Source organism: Chiloscyllium plagiosum, chromosome 17, assembly GCF_004010195.1.
Source record: "Chiloscyllium plagiosum isolate BGI_BamShark_2017 chromosome 17, ASM401019v2, whole genome shotgun sequence".
NCBI classification, from domain to species: Eukaryota; Metazoa; Chordata; class Chondrichthyes; order Orectolobiformes; family Hemiscylliidae; genus Chiloscyllium; species Chiloscyllium plagiosum.
In genome coordinates, this window is record NC_057726.1 from 50,950,721 (window position 1) to 50,966,954 (window position 16,234).

At 41.4% G+C, this 16,234-nt stretch overlaps 1 protein-coding gene across 1 annotated transcript in view; it reads right to left on the bottom strand.

Annotated features, from left to right (window-relative positions):
- Positions 1–11,650: 11,650 nt before the first annotated feature.
- Positions 11,651–16,234, bottom strand: part of LOC122558738 (dynein axonemal heavy chain 5-like) — a 274,642-nt gene continuing 270,058 nt past the window's right edge. Inside the window, exon 81 of the mRNA XM_043707530.1 lies at positions 11,651–11,929. Coding sequence (XP_043563465.1) covers positions 11,778–11,929 — 152 coding nt within the window. The 3' untranslated portion in view covers positions 11,651–11,777. The remainder of the gene's footprint in view (positions 11,930–16,234) is intronic.

Genomic DNA, 16,234 nt, shown 5'->3' on the forward strand with positions numbered 1-16,234 from the left:
GCTTGTTTTTGCTAGTCAGCTTCCTGCAGCTACTACAGAAGATATTGGAGTGGCATTAACTATTCACATGCTTCAAGAGTTTTATTATCAAGTGAATTTGGAAAATCTTAATGTTCTTGTTTACTACAACTATCTTAGACATTTACACAGGTAGATATAGGGCAAAAGTAGGCTATTTGGCTCATTGCATCTCTTCTGCTTTTCAATGATATCATGCCTCATCTAATAAGCACTTCATTTTTTCTGCCTTTTCCCATAATCATTGGCTGTCATAATGATTAAACATATTCAAGGATGAAATAGATACTTGATGACCCAACCTCGATTAGCTCTCTGGTAAAGAATTCCAGAGATTCACTGCCATCCAAAGAAATTCCTCATTATCTCTCTCCTAACTAGATGATCACTTACTCTTGAGAATGTGCTCTTTAAATATAGACTTCTCCCTTCTCTGACAACGTGCCTGCATCTACCTTTCAATTCCTTTAAAACTTTTGAATGCTTAAATAAGGTGGTTCTCATGTTTCTAAACTACAATGAGTGAAGGCTCAAACTACTCATCCTGTTCCCTTTAAAGGAATCCCTCCATCCCAGCAATCAGGTTCGTGAACCTTCTCTAACTTGTCTACATTGTCAATATATCTTTTCATATGATAATGGGACTGATTATTGTTCACACCATTCTAGGTCTGGCTTACCTAGTGCCTTGTATAGTTTCAGCACGACTTCCTTATTTTTATATTCCATTTCTTTTTGAAATAAAGGCCAACTGTTCCTTTGCCTTACCTATTTGCTGAACTTGGGTACTAGCTTTGTGACTTATACACGAGAATTTAAAAATCCTTCTGCTGCCTTGCATCCACTATTTCCCTAGCCCCTTCCTTTTATATCTAGGATGCATCCCATCAGGTCCAAGTAATGTCATTGGCTTTTACCCCCATTAGTTTCCCTAGTTTTTTTTTCTTCTGGTGATGAATGTCTGTGCTCATTTTCTTTTCATTTCCTCATCACCTTTCTTCCCCCCCCCCCCCCCCCCCCACACAGGAATGGTATTGTAAAGACTGTTCGTTTTAAAGGGTTTATTCAATGCCTCTGCCATTTCATAGTTCCTCATTATTTCCTCAATCTCATTCTCTAAGGGACTTGCGTTCACTTGGTCCATTTTTTAAAAAATACATAAGGCCGCTCTTGCTGTCTGTTTAATAGAATAGAGTTGGGATAAGGGGCCATTTTCAGGTTGGCAACTGTAGTGGAGTGCCATAGGGATCAGACTCAGGACCACAGTTCATTCCAGTTATAAATGATTTGGATGAGGAAAGTGAAGTACAGTGGCCAAGTTTGTGGATGACACAATTAAGTGGGAAGACAAGTGAGGTTGACAGACTAGAGGGATTCGGATGTACAGCATGGAAACAGACCCTTTGGTCCAACCCATCCACACCGACCAGATATCCCAACCCAATCTAGTCCCACCTACCAGCACACAGCATATATCCCTCCAACCCCTCCCTTCCTATTCATATACCCATCCAGATGTGTTTTAAATGTTGCAATTGTACTAACCTCCACCATTTCCTCTGGCAGCTCATTCCATACCATCTTGCCCCCTGGGGTCTCTCTTTCATATCTTTCCCCTCTCACCCTAAACCTCTGCCCTCTAGTTCTGGACTTCCCCCACCCCAGGGAAAAGACTTTGTCTATTTATCCTATCCATGCCCCTCATGATCTTAAACCTCTAAGGTCACCCCTCTGCCTCTGACGCTCCAGGGGAAACAGTCCCAGCCTGTTCAACCTCTCCCTATAGCTCAAATCCTCCAACCCTGGCAACATCCTTGAATCTTTTCTGAACCGTTGCAAGTTTCACAACATCTTTCTGCTAGGAAAGAGACCAGACTTGCACGCAATATTCCAAAAGTGGCCTAACCAATTTCCTGTACAGCCACAACATGACCTCCCAACTTAATAGTCTGACCAAATGCCACCTTCACTATCCTATCTACCTGCGACACCACTTTCAAGGAGCTATGAACCTGCACTCCAAGGTGTTTGTTCAGCAACACTCCCTAGCACCTTCCCATTAAGTGTGTAAGTCCTGCTAAGATTCGCTTTCCTAAAATGCTGCACCTCACAATTATCTAAATTAAACTCCATCTGATCAAGATCCCATTGTAATCTGAGGTAACCTTCTTTGCTGTCCACTACACCTCCAATTTTGGTGTCATCTGCAAATTTACTCATTATACCTCTTATGCCCACATCCAAATCATTTATATAAATGATGAAAAGTAGAGGGCCCAGCACCGATCCTTGTGGCACTCCACTGGTCACAGGCCTCTAGTCTGAAAAACAACCCTGCCCTACCACCATCTGTCTTCTACCTTTGAACCACTCTGTATCCAAAATGCTAGTTCTACCTGTATTCCATGAGATCTAACCTTGCTAACCAGTCTCCCACAGGAACCTTGTCAAACGTCTGACTGACATACATCAAGCAAATATAATCTGGGAAAATGACAAGTTATGCACGTTGGTAGACAGAATAGTGGAGCTAAATATTTAAAGTAATCAGGAACCTATAGCCCTGGGATTTGGAAGTCCTTGTGCATAAATAGTTGACAGTAAGAAGGTCTCAGCAAGACATGGATTGGTCAGATCAGTGGCTGAAGGAATTTTATCTTTATAAACATGAGATGATTCACTTTGGAGGAAGGAACGAGTCAAGGGAGTATTGATGAATGGCAGGACACGAGGAAACTCTGGGATCTTGGGCTTCTTGTCCACAGATTCCTGAAGGTGGAAGGGATTATTAGGATCATTTTGAAGAATGAGTGGTGACCTTATTGAAATGTACAAAGCTCTTAGAGGACTTTAGTTAGATTCAGAAAGGTGTTGTCAGTTATGGGAGCACCTTGAACAAGATGATTTTTAACAGGAAGGCAGCGTTCTCCTTGGACTATTGGATAAGGGCTACTTCAGTATCCTTCACGCAGTTTTCAGACTGTGACTGAATCTGGCCTTTGCTTGGATGTAGTTTTAGTACTACGTTATATAAACTTTGCTTTCAGGGAAGCCAATTCTGCAGTGTTAAGAGAAAGAAGACGGAATGGGCTTGAGGATTTTAAATTTGGTGTTTACCGATTAATCTTGAAATATTTGCACTTTTGTGTGTAGTAGTGTCTTTTCATCCTTCACTTTGTTACTTTCAGAATTGAGTAGTGTGCACATGCATGCAGTCCACATCTACTGTCTCAACCTGACAGCATTCAAAACATTCCTTGTCTCCAAATTGGCAGCACATTCTGTTTACCCCTCATCCTTGTCCTCATAAACCTACACCAACTCCTGGTTAAGGCAAACCTCTATTTTGAAATTCTGATCCTTATTTTCGAATTTCTCCATAGCTTCTCTCTCTCTCTTTTTTCTAATCTCCTCAAGCCCCGCATCTTTGATTTCTGCTCTCCAATAATATTGGCTTTTGAGAATTTCTAACTTTAATTGCTTTATCATTATGGCCTAAGTACAAAGATCTGGTATCACCTCATAAAACTTTCTTATATCCCTGTCTCATGTTCCTATTAAGATAGGAACTTACCTTGGTGATAAGTCTTTTGGCCATCTTCTATAAAACATTTTTATAAGATTAGTGTCTCTCACTTTATAATGGCTCTATGAAGAATCTTAGGAGATTTTGTGTTGAAGGCAGTTTATAAATGGAAGCAGTTTTTTTGTTCTTGTGGGAAGTCTGAGAATGTGGCCTCATAATGAAGTGGATCTATTACAGCATTGGTTATGACAGGTAAGGTAATGCTGTTTGAAATGGTGGATCATTTTAGTTCTTAAAAGCATGTTCAACCTAATTCCCCCTTGCTGCTGCACTTTCCTCCCTGCTTGCCACTCTTTCATTATTTTTCCAGGTCAATGTGATGAGTTTTTCCATCTTTGCCTGATTCAATCCCATCAAGCTGGCTGTAAAGCTAATGTGATTGAAATTGAATAAGAGTGCCTGAACGTGGGAGAATTTCTGCTCACAACATGTAGTTACATTTAAATCTTGCTTGGATGTTTTGCAGCAGCAGGACGCTGCATAATGGGGACTTGCCCAAGCATTTTAATAATATTTGGTACTATTTTTAGGAAATGTGTTCTATATCCTTAATTACACTGCTGAGTTGAAGTGGCTATAACACCCAAATCAAATGTTTCAGATTGTAATGTAACATTTATCTCTTGCAGTACAAAGTGGTGACCTTGGTAAGGATTTGGGGTGTTCAGGAGGCTAGAATTGACTATGCAGCTATTTCTGAGGGATGCAGAATTGAATATAGAACAGAGATAGAGAGATTAGGTCATGGAGGAATTTGAAAATTAATGTAAGAATTTTTAATATTCTTAGTCTTACAGCATGGAAACAGACCCTTTGTTCCAACCAGTCCACACCAACCACATTCCCACACTAAACTAGTCCCACATGCCTGTGCTTGGCCCATATCTCTCCAGACCATACCTGTTCATGAACTTATCCGCAATGTCTTTTAAACATTGTAACTGTACCTGCATCTACCACTCTCTCTGGCAGTTCATTCCACACAGGAACTACTGTGTTAAAAAAAAAAGGTTTCCCCTCATGCCCTTTTTAAAATCTTTCTCCTCTCACCTTTAAAAATATGCTGTCTAGTTTTGAACGTCCCCCTGCCTTAGGGTAAAGACCCTTGTCATTCACCTTATCTGTGCTCCTCAGGAGTTTATAAACCTCAATAAGGTCAACCCCTCAACCTCCTACACTCCAGTGAAAAAAAGTCCCTGTCTATTTTTATATGTCAGATCCTCCATTAAGATCAAGATATCGCTTGACCAGCAGCCAATGTAGGTCAGTGAGAAGAAATTGATGAATGACCTTGTTACAGAAGATAGAATGTGGGAGCCCAGTTGGGACCGTGTTGGAAAAGTCAAAGCTCGAAATAACAAAGGCAAAAATGAGGATTTCAGCAGCAAGTGAGCTAAACTGAGGCAAAGTTGGGTGATGTTAATGAGGTGGAAATAGTCCTTCTTAATGGTGGTACAAATAGGAGATCTAAAAACCCATCTCAGGATACAATGATACCAAGTTTGTATGGAAGGGGATGGAGTTGGAAGCAGGGCTATAAACAATGACTTCAATATTCCCAATATGTAATTTAATAGAAAATTACAAGACATCAGCTAAACAGTTTGTTAATGTAGCCCACTGACTCCCACTGCTACCTAGACTAAACCTCCTCCCACAAGACCTCATGTAAAAACACCATCCCTTATTCCCAATTCCTTCACTTCTGCCACATCTGTTCCCAGGATGACCAATTCCACCTCAGAAAGTTCCAGATGGCCTCTTTCTTCCATGATCGCAACGTCCCTTCCCACGTGATTTATGCTGCCCTACAGCGTATCTCCTCCACTTCATGCACCACCGCCCTTGATCCCCATCCCTCCCAATGCATCAAGGACAGAATCCCTCTAGTCCTCACCTTCCACCCCACCAACCTCCACATACATCACATCACCCTCTGCCACTTCCGCCACCTACAAACGGACCCTACCACCAGAGATATATTTCCCTCCCCTCCCCTATCAGCATTCCGAGATATATTTCCCTCCCCTCCCCTATCAGCATTCCGGAAAGACCATTTCCTCCGCTACTCCCTCATCAAGTCCACACCCCCCCACCCGATTCCTGGCACCTTTCCCTGCCACCACAGGAAGTGCTAAACCTGCACCCACACCACTCTCCTCTACTCCTTCCAAGGCCCCAAGGGATCCTTCCACATCCATCAGAAATTTACCTGTACCTCTATCAATGTACCTCTACTGCGTCAGTTGCACCCGGTGTGGTCTCCTCTACGTCGGGGAAACAGGATGCCTTCTTGCAGATAGTTTCAGAGAACATTTCTGGGACACCTGCACCCATCAAACGCTGCCCCATGGCTGAACACTTTAACACCCCCTCCCACTCCGCCAAGGACATACAGGTTCCCCTCCACTGCCAAAAGCGTTACCACCCGATGCCTGGAGGAGGAACACCTCATATTCCGTCTTGGGAAACTGCAACCACAAGGGGTGAATGTGGATTTCAACAGCTTCCTCATTTCCCCACCCCCCACATTATCCCAGTCCTAAGCCTCCAACTTGTCAGCCTCAACCCACAAGCCTCATTCCTGATGAAGGGCTTATGCCCGAAACGTTGATTTTTCTGCTCCTCTAATGCTACCTGATCTGCTGTGCTTTTCCAGCAACACACTCGACTTGTTAATGTAGCCACATGGAAGAATTGAAAGAGGTGGCCGTGAGAAAGAGCTGTGTGGCATTAGTGTATTTATGAAATGTTGTGCAGTGTTTTTCGAAGACATCACCACAGAGTAGAATGTAGCTAAGGATTAGGAGCAAGGGGCCAAATGTAGCTCCATAGGAATCATCAGAGGTAATAGTGGGAGGACCAAAAAGAGGAACTATTGCAAATGATGCTGTAAATACAGATTGAGTATAATTCCACCCAGCTAAATGACAGTGGAGAGGTGTTGACATAGTCAACTATAGCAAAAGCTGCAGACAGGTGAGGAATGATAAACAGGACCCAAGGGTGCTTTAACTATTAGCTAAACAGTTGTGCACCATACCTTTTCAAGGCTTAAGTCGTTGGATTTATGGGAACACAGATGAGAGCATTACAGAACTACGCAAGTATCACATTCTATGATGCTTTAAAACATCAACATTTTCATCATATGCAGATAAAATTAAGCAAATTTGAATAAAATGCAACATGTCTACCCATGTGGATCTACCATGTCCCTATGGAATCCATCTCATCTGTGCACGGTGGCACAGTGGTTAGCACTGTTGCCTCGCAGCGCCAGAGACCCGGGTTCAATTCCCGCCTCAGGCGACTGACTGTGTGGAGTTTGCACGTTCTCCCCGTGTCTGCGTGGGTTTCCTCCGGGTGCTCCGGTTTCCTCCCACAGTCCAAAGATGTGCAGGGCAGGTGAATTGGCCATGCTAAATTGCCCGTAGTGTTAGGTAAGGGGTAAATGTAGGGGTAGGGGTAGGGGTATGGGTGGGTTCGCTTCGGCGGGTCGGCGTGGACTTGTTGGGCCGAAGGGCCTGTTTCCACACTGTAATGTAATCTAATCTAATCTAAAAGTATTGCCTTTTTAAAAGAGGCTTAATATTTAGAATGGTTGTGAGGCTAGTTGAAGGACTGTGTCACACAGTATCATTACTCTGCAGTTGAGCTCTACCAGTGTGTGTGATGCTGGCTAGGAAAGAGGATTTAACATTTGGACACTAAAACGTCATCTAAGTGAGAGAACACAATTAAACTCAATGGGCAGAATCTTAGCATATTTTGACAGTATAATGTTTGTTGAATTTTTTTTTCCATGAGGCCAAGCAAGATTTGCTGCACTATCATCCCAAACATGCCTCATTAACAATCTACCATGTCCCTATGGAATCCATCTCATCTGATGCTAGCCCAATTCTTCTCCACTCCAATAAGAAAAGCCCATGCAACATCTTTCCTCACACCACCCACCCTGCATGGCTTTGCATTACCTACTCACTTGGACACCTTTCCACCTCCTGCACCAGCTCTTACAGCTGTGTCATTCACTTTCATCTCACTGAATCCCTCCCTTTTTTTCTCATTGCACAAGGAAACAGTCCACAATAGGGCAGAAAGAACCAAGATAGGTGGTGTGGTGCCTGAAATTCGTCCCACAGTGCCTATGAGAAGAGGACCCTGACTAGTCTGAGTAGACAAATGACCGTACCCAAGCCCCTAGGATGATATTTGAAGATGCCATTGTCTTGTTGTGCTGGATCCCCCTGACTGAGGATTATGTCCCTTAGATGTCCAGATATGGCCAATTGTTAGAAGGGCAACCAGTGTGCTTGTCACATATGCTGCTGGAACATAGTGCAGCTACGAGGTTAGCATCATGCTGTACACCAACAAGTCTTCTATTTTCATTTCATTTTATAATGGATAAAAGATTTTTTTTATATTTTCATATGGACTTGCACTCTAGATCCCATTGTATATTAATGCCCCTCAGGGTCCTGTCAGTTACTGTATACTTTCCTCTTGCATTTAACCCCCTGACATGCATCACCATACACTTTTCCAGATTAAATTCCATCTGCCATTTCTCTGCCCAACTTTCCAACTGATCTACATTCTGCTGTATCTTTTGATAGCCTTCCTCACTATCTACAGCTCCACCAATATTATTGTATCTGCAAACTTACTAATCAGACCACCTATATTTTCATCCAAATCATTTATATCTTACAAACAGAGGTCCCAGCACTGATCCTAAGCAGAATATTCACAGACCTCCAATCAGATAAACACACCTCCATAATTACCCTCTGTCTTCTATGACCAAGCCAAGTTTGTATCCAACTTACCAACTCACCATGGATTCAATGTGACTTAATCTTCTGAACCAGCCTAGCTTGCCAAATGCTTTAGTAAAGTCCATGTAGACAACATCCACTCCCCTACCCTCAATCATCTTTGCCACTTACACAAAAACGTAAATTTATGACACAAGACCTCCCCCACACAAAGCCAAGTTGACTATCCCTTATAATGCTTTGCCTTTTCCAAATAAGAGTAAAGAAGTGCACCCACAAAGTGTGCTGAAACATCATGTAGATTTACAGTTGCCGATATACAAAAAAAGCAACTTATTATTAAAATATTCATCTACAAACGTAATAGTGAAGGGTTGTTCGCCATTACAGTTTAAAACACATCGTGGCACTGAAACCTTTTGAAATGATCTACAGAATCCAGCACTGATTTTCCAAAATGTGTGTATAAATTTCTAAGTGAGAGATTTTAAATAAAATTATTCTTGGACTCATGTAGTAACTAGTTAATGATGTTGATGAAATGACTCAGGCACAATTAAGGAACACAAATTATGTAAGCTTATAAAATTTATTACATGATTGCCTAAGATTTTGGAAGACAAACCAAAGTATTAAAGCACCATTCAAGGACAGTAACACTTTCATGCTTCATCACCACATAACTCACAGTGCAAAACAATGGACATTAAGAAACCGTGAAAATAGGCACCCTCATTTTGAATCACATCTTCCTTTTTACTATCTCCAGTAAACACATTTTATGTCTCAATGTAATTTGTTTCTTACAGTTTTAGTAAATTACTAATCAGCACACCTGTACATTGACCCTGATAACAATTCTCATCAAATAGACAAGAAATAGCTATCCATTTTATACCACTTTACTTAGCACAGAAGTCAGATATTGCCTAACAGGACAAAAACAAGAATACTAAATTTCAATAATCACAATAACATATCCCTACAGGGAAAAAGATGTTGATTGGTTAACTCACCACCTCTGAATGGCCGGAGCACTCTTCTCTCCAATTGCTTACATGGTTCTTGTGATTGTTTGAAACCACTCTCCTTCAGGTGAATGAATGATGTTCAAACCTACCATACCACACAGTTCTCAGGATTCATTGTTACTAACTCACAGCAGAATAACACATAAACAGAATCCAATGTTTTGCTGCTGGAACAGTAGCTCAGATTAGAACATTTTCCAATTTTGCTTGGATATAGAGGGTTCCATCACAATGTTTGCTCCAGCTAGAAAGGGAATGTGTTGTGGCTGCCTTCTCTGGAGGCAGTTTAGAGGCAGCTATAGAATCAGGCAATTGTCGATGTGGGCTGATTAGAAGGCCCACCTCAGACTGAGACTTTCACTCGGCTTTACAAAATGCTGATAGCCCACAGCTTCACTCATTCCCAAGTCCTGTCCATGTCATGTTACACCCTTTTCCTCCCTTTCCATGCCCCCTCATGCTCGCTGTACCCCTCATCACACTTCAAATTCTCTATGTCACCCTTATGATTCCTCATCCAGCATATAAATTAGACAGACTTTAGGAACCAAGTGGAGTTAAAAATATTTAAACTTATAACAATCTAATAGAGCTCTCTCAAACTCACAATTGACACAGCAAATAAAAAACTCTCATTAATGAAACCTAAAGACTTTAGGTCCCCCTCAGTGGTCAATCTCTTATAAAAATAAACAAACTTTTATTCAGGAATCACTTCAACAAACTTTGATTCAGTAATTATATCAAAGGTACATAACTTTATAATAGCTTCTTTAAATTGTCAATCAAATGTAAACTCAACTCCTGTGCATTCTGAATGGACTCAGCTATAATACTAGCTCTTGGGAAATGTCAACACCCAAATCTATTTAAATTGCAGGAATAAATGGTAATGGTTTCTCCTAAGCTATTCTGGATGGCCTGTCAATCATGTACACCAGCATTGTGTACCTTTTTACACTCCAGTCAACAGTTGTAGCCTAGTTTTTTTTGCTTTTAAAAAGCTGGGGTTTAAATAACTTCAGATATTTAAACATACCTTACCTGTCTTTTAAGAGCTATTATGTTTCCTCTACAAATTTGAAACTCTCAATGTGGTTTGAGGCTTAGAAGAGCAGAAACAAAATTAGTTTAAAGTCAACAATATTTTAAAATGGCTCAGCAAAATCATGCTTCATATCTGTGCGATCTTGCTCCACCCCGCCCCAAACAGGTGAAAATTGTAACAACTGGAAATGGGCGTGAGAGACTTCTACATGCAAGCGCTATCTGTTATTTTGAAAGGTCTTTGGAGTCAACCCAGCTGTTCAAAAATAATGAGGAGAGAGTGAGGTCTGCAGATGCTGGAGATCAGAGCTGAAAATGTGTTGCTGGAAAAGCGCAGCAAGTCAGGCAGCATCCAAGGAGCAGGAGAATCGACGTTTCGGGCATAAGCCCTTCTTCAGGAAGTTCAAAAATAATGCCCAAGGTTCAGCTGCTTCTTTTCAATTATCATCAAAATTTCTCTCAATGAGTAACTTTGGGCACTTGAGTCCTTCAACATGTGGAACCAGAATACATGCGCAGAGCCAGATATGTGTGTAAAACGCATGATCATTAATGCTTAAGATTAACCATTTCTTTGCCAGACTTCATGACAATTATGATTAATTGTTTAAAATAGGCAAAACCAAATTTGTGTGTGTTTAACCAATAGCTTTCACTAATTGCCAAACTAGTCACATCATTACATGGGGATAGAATGACAATTCATTGTCATAGTCAGCAAGTGTATAGTCAGTCATTTGGTAGTACAACTTGAGTATTGCTGAAAAAAGATATTTTCATTTTCAATGGCAAGCCTGTATCAGAGTCCACTTGCCAACAAACTAGCACTGTTTTCTCATGCAGTATAAAGTGATGTTCACCTTCACATTGGTATTCTTATGGATTAGCAGAAAGTGAAGACTGCAGATGCTGGACATCAGAATCGAGAGTGTGGTGCTGGAAAAGCACAGCAGGTCAGGCAGCATCCAAGCAGCAGGAGAATTTATGTTTTGGGCATAAGCCCTTCATCAGGAATGACCTCAAACATCATTCCTAATGAAGGCCTTGTGCCCGAAAAGTCAATTCTCCGGCTCCTTGGATGCGACCTGACCTGCTGTGCTTTTCCAGCACCATATTCTTGTGGATTGTCCTGGTGAGTATAAGGTAATAAACTTTGATAAAATATATCTTTTATCAGCAATATTTCACTACAGTTGCCATACGTCAGCAATAATTTCAGGTAACAGTGTTCTTGCTCAATTTGCTGCAATTGTTCCATTGCCACGATTACATTACATAAGTTTAATACATCAAATTGACCTGTGCAACTTATTTCACATCACAGAGTAATGCAACACCTCTTAGTACCCAGTGATCAGGAGGTCGGTTTGTTCTTAAGTCAACAGCAGCAATATAGTTCAGATCAGTTCTCACAGGCTTTTTATAAATTGGACAGGAATACACCAAAGTATCTTTAGAACCTGTAAAACAAAAAGACAAAAACAAAATCACAGAAGTTACAGAGTGTTATAAAGGTATATATAAGAAATATACAGGTTTGAATCAAGCCAATAAAAGCTGTTGGGGAGAACCATTTTATCAATCACACCGAGATATTCTGCCAGAGAGCAGAGGTAGTCTATTTAAGCTGTTGGATATAATTGGCTGCCTGCCAAATCTAACTGTGATCTCTTTACATGAAAACATGTAATGTCAGTTTTGACCAGCCATCACATGAATGCTTTGACACCAATGGTAAGTCAAAACAGAATTAAATTCTGGGACCAACATTGAATGCATTCTTCACCAATACAATATATTCTTCTCTTTGTGGCTGTCTATCCCTTCAGTTTATCTACAAAGGGTGTTTACCAGAACCTATAGAAAACCATTCAGTCTTGCCTGCCTCAGATCCAAGACAAATATGTGCCAATCCTCAGAGTGGCCCTTTGTAGACAATGCTGCACTAGCTTTCATAACCATTGGACACCTTCAGTGATCAATGGATAGACTCTGTGGTGTCTGTAAAGAGCTTAGTTTGATCATCAGCATCTAAGAGAAAAATATGGTCCAGGAGAGTGCCAATACTGATGGATGTCGATATGGTAATAAGGCACTGGAATTTATTCATAGCTTCACATACATATATTACCAGAGGAATGACATTTAAAAGTAAGATTGTTTTGCTACAATTGTATAGAGTGTTGGTGAGGCCACATCTGAAGTACTGTGCACTGTTTTGGTTTTCTTATTGAAGAAAGTATGTAAATCATTTAGAGATAGTTCACAGAGGTTCAGTCAACTGACACCAGGGATGGGAGTGTGGGAATTTATTGAGGGAAGGTTCAACAGGCTGGGCTTGTATTTATCGATGTTTATAGAACTGAGAGGTGATCTTACTGAAACATACACAATCCTGAGGAGGTGATTTAAATATCTAGAAAGCACCCAAAGATAATGAAACAGGGATTCCCTTATTCCCACTGGCATTGGGTCATTATAAACATGGAGGGAGCTAAAGGATATAACAGGCAAAACCGGATATCTATATAGAGTTATATCTCTGATTTACATCTGATTGAGGAAATCTTTTGTCTGTATATCCTTCTCTCCATGAAGCTGCCTTTCACCCTGCCTCACCCAAAGACACCCTATTCCTCCCAAGAGGATCCTGTTGACTTTTCCCTTCCCTGTGTGGTGCTATCCCTATACAATGCCACTGCTTCTGGAGGTCCCAACGCGACTACTCAAGCTCCTCTACCCTAATTCCTTCCTTGCCATCAACACCAGGTACTGGAAGTTCTGTTATACACTTACCTATTGAGATCTGTTTTATCAGTAACTAAACATAGCACACAGTGACCTTTTGCTTAGCAGTTGATTAATTGGCAGGTTCAAATGCACCACGGTGGCTAAAATGTTCAGATCCCTATCAGTGGCAGCATTCTCTTCTTGAATCACTCATCTGGGCAAATGATAAGGGTTGAGTGATATCCAGCACTTGCTCAAGAGGACCTTTTCAGCTTCTATATTGATACCTTCCAAGAGATCCAGGCTCTGTGATGGATCGCCTATATTGGAGTTAGGTCAGTCAACTCTCCAGAGGTCATATGGTCAGTGGCACTTGTTTCCATCTCCTGGCAGATTATCCTTGCACCCTTTCTCAGGACAGGAGCAGGTCTCTCCACAAAGGATGCACTCCCTTGATACAGTGCACAAGTCACTCAGGAATCCTCAATATTACCAGACCCTACTTCACTCAAGCCAACTTGCTATGACACTGCAGATTCCGCAATAGTGTTGAGTAAGTTGCTTCCCTCCAAATCCATAAGACTGCTTGCCTTCAGCAAATCCCCCCACCCCGAGCCATTTTCTGAAGCTGTTCTTCAGCTTTCAGTCCAAATACATAAATGTGGCCATCTGTGTCAAATCACATGATGACTCTATGATGTTCACAGCTATGGACATCCTGTATCTCATTACAACCCCTGAATTTCCATTATGGAGGAATACTTTTGCGCCAACCGGAAAGCCAGTCCTGTCAGCCTTGTGATCAGTCAATGATTTTCTTCACCACGATTCTCTCAGTCCCCTCAGATACTATCTCACATGCCTGGCTTAGCTTCTTGTGATGTTCAGCTATTCATTCACTGAAGGACCATCCCCATCTGAAAGTGTGGTGAGCCCAAGGAGGTGACCAGAGGAAGGATTGGATCTTACCCAAAGAAGAGAAATCATTGAAAATAGCCTATGGATGAGTATAGGAAACTATAAACTAGCTCCAGAAGATACCCAGGCCTCTTATGTTAACTCTCAGGAGGAAAGATAAGCAGCTGGTCATGAAGGGTACAAGTGAATTATTTGCATTGTTGATTACCCTCCAGATGCAAAGGAATGGTATGGCTCATAGACCTCTGTTCTTGTAGGATCTTACTGTCAAAGTTGTGCCAACTGAATGGTTGAATGATTGAAATGATTTGAATGGATGATTTTATTGTCACGTGTATTTTACAGTAAGAAAAATAGTAAAATACAGTGAAGTCTTTCCACGGTTGCTGCGATCCAACACCATTTTGAACAGTTATAAGAATAAGTTAAAAAAAAAGAATTTGCTTAAAGAGAGTTTATCAGCCCTGAGCCAGCTCATCATCAACGACGCCTGCAACACAATCCCTCCTCCACCGTCTCACTGCCATCTACACCAGACCCAACCAACGTTGTAGTTGCCCAACTACAGGCACCATCTCTTGCCCCTGGGCAGGTTCTTCTCTGCTATTGCTTTGTGAGGACCCAACCAATGATGAAGTCGCCAATCATCAGGCACCATCTTTTGCTGCTGGGAGTATCTCACCAACATTGCCTCCAACTATGTAGCAGGCACCAATTCCAATGTCAGGTCCCATGCTCACCCTGGAAAACTAACAACTGGTTCATTCACCATGGCAGCGAGGTCTGTGCTGGACCCACTTGAGGCCACACCACAGTATTCCTCACTGCTGCCGATGTCATCTGTGCTCAGGACAAGAGATAAGTAAAGGATACGAGAAAAAACACAAGAAGAGAAAAAAAAGAAAAGAAAAGCAGTCAGAGTGGACAAGCCCTTGCTCAGGAGCCCAAACAGACCAATCACATGCTATCAGTCTGACTACAGTTTTGGTCACTTTTGGGAATGGCGTGTGTGAAGTCAAAGAGATCCCTGACTATGAAAATACTGCTCACTCCAATTGTTACTGGGGCCAAGGTCCATCAAATCCATTGTCACAACTTCTAGGGATCTCTTTGGGATCCAGGGATCCCATTCGAGGGTGAAATTAGTTCTTTGTTTGGTCAAAGCACACCTCTCAAAATTTCAACAGTCGTGATCACCTTCAGCAGCCATTCTGGGCCATGAGCACCACTGTCACATCATAGCAACCATTTTTTTCATTGTTTGGTGTTCTGTTCAATCACAAACTACTTCCAACATTTCAGACTTAAGTGTCGCGAAAGATGAGTTGCTTCACCCCACTCTATCAAATCTCCTCTCAATATTCTCCTGTGCTTGAAAACACAGCCCTATTTTCTCTAGACTTTGCTCTTGAAACAAAATTGTTTTACTTCTTTGCATTTCAATTGAATCTGAAGATTATAGTGTTCTGTGAAGCTCAGTAATTGCTATGAAATGAACAACGTAAGTAGTTCCCACTACCAACAGCATCCACAGGTCTTCAGTTGAAGAGTTTAACTTAATATAAACAGAAGGGCTTGTTCTCCAGATTGCATTTGAGTGACCCTTGCTGAAGGTGCAAGCGTGGATGCTGGACCTCTCTGAAAACCCCAGGGTCAAATAGCCCATTATCACTCTCTAGCCCAATCGAGAAAAATGGCCATTAGGGCATGATAAACAGTGATTCAACCAAATCTTATGGACACATTCACCATGTTAGTGAATTACACGATCCAAAGATGAAATTATTTTTCAATATTTTGACATACTGCAACCTAACATCGGATATATGACACAGAAAGTCAATTTGGTCCAACCAGACCATATCAGTATTTCTGCTTCTCTCACATTTTCCACCTGTTCTCATACAAATCTATCATAACAACTGTCTGTTCCCTTCTCCTTTATATACTTACTTAGCTTCCTTGTAAATATTTGCTTTAATCACACCTTATGGTGGCAAATTGCCCATACTCACCACTCTTTGGGTAAATAAGTTTCTTCTAAACTTGGTGACTCTCTTATGATGATGGTCTAGGCTTCTTCCTCACTAGAGCAAACACTCTTTCTGTATTTACTA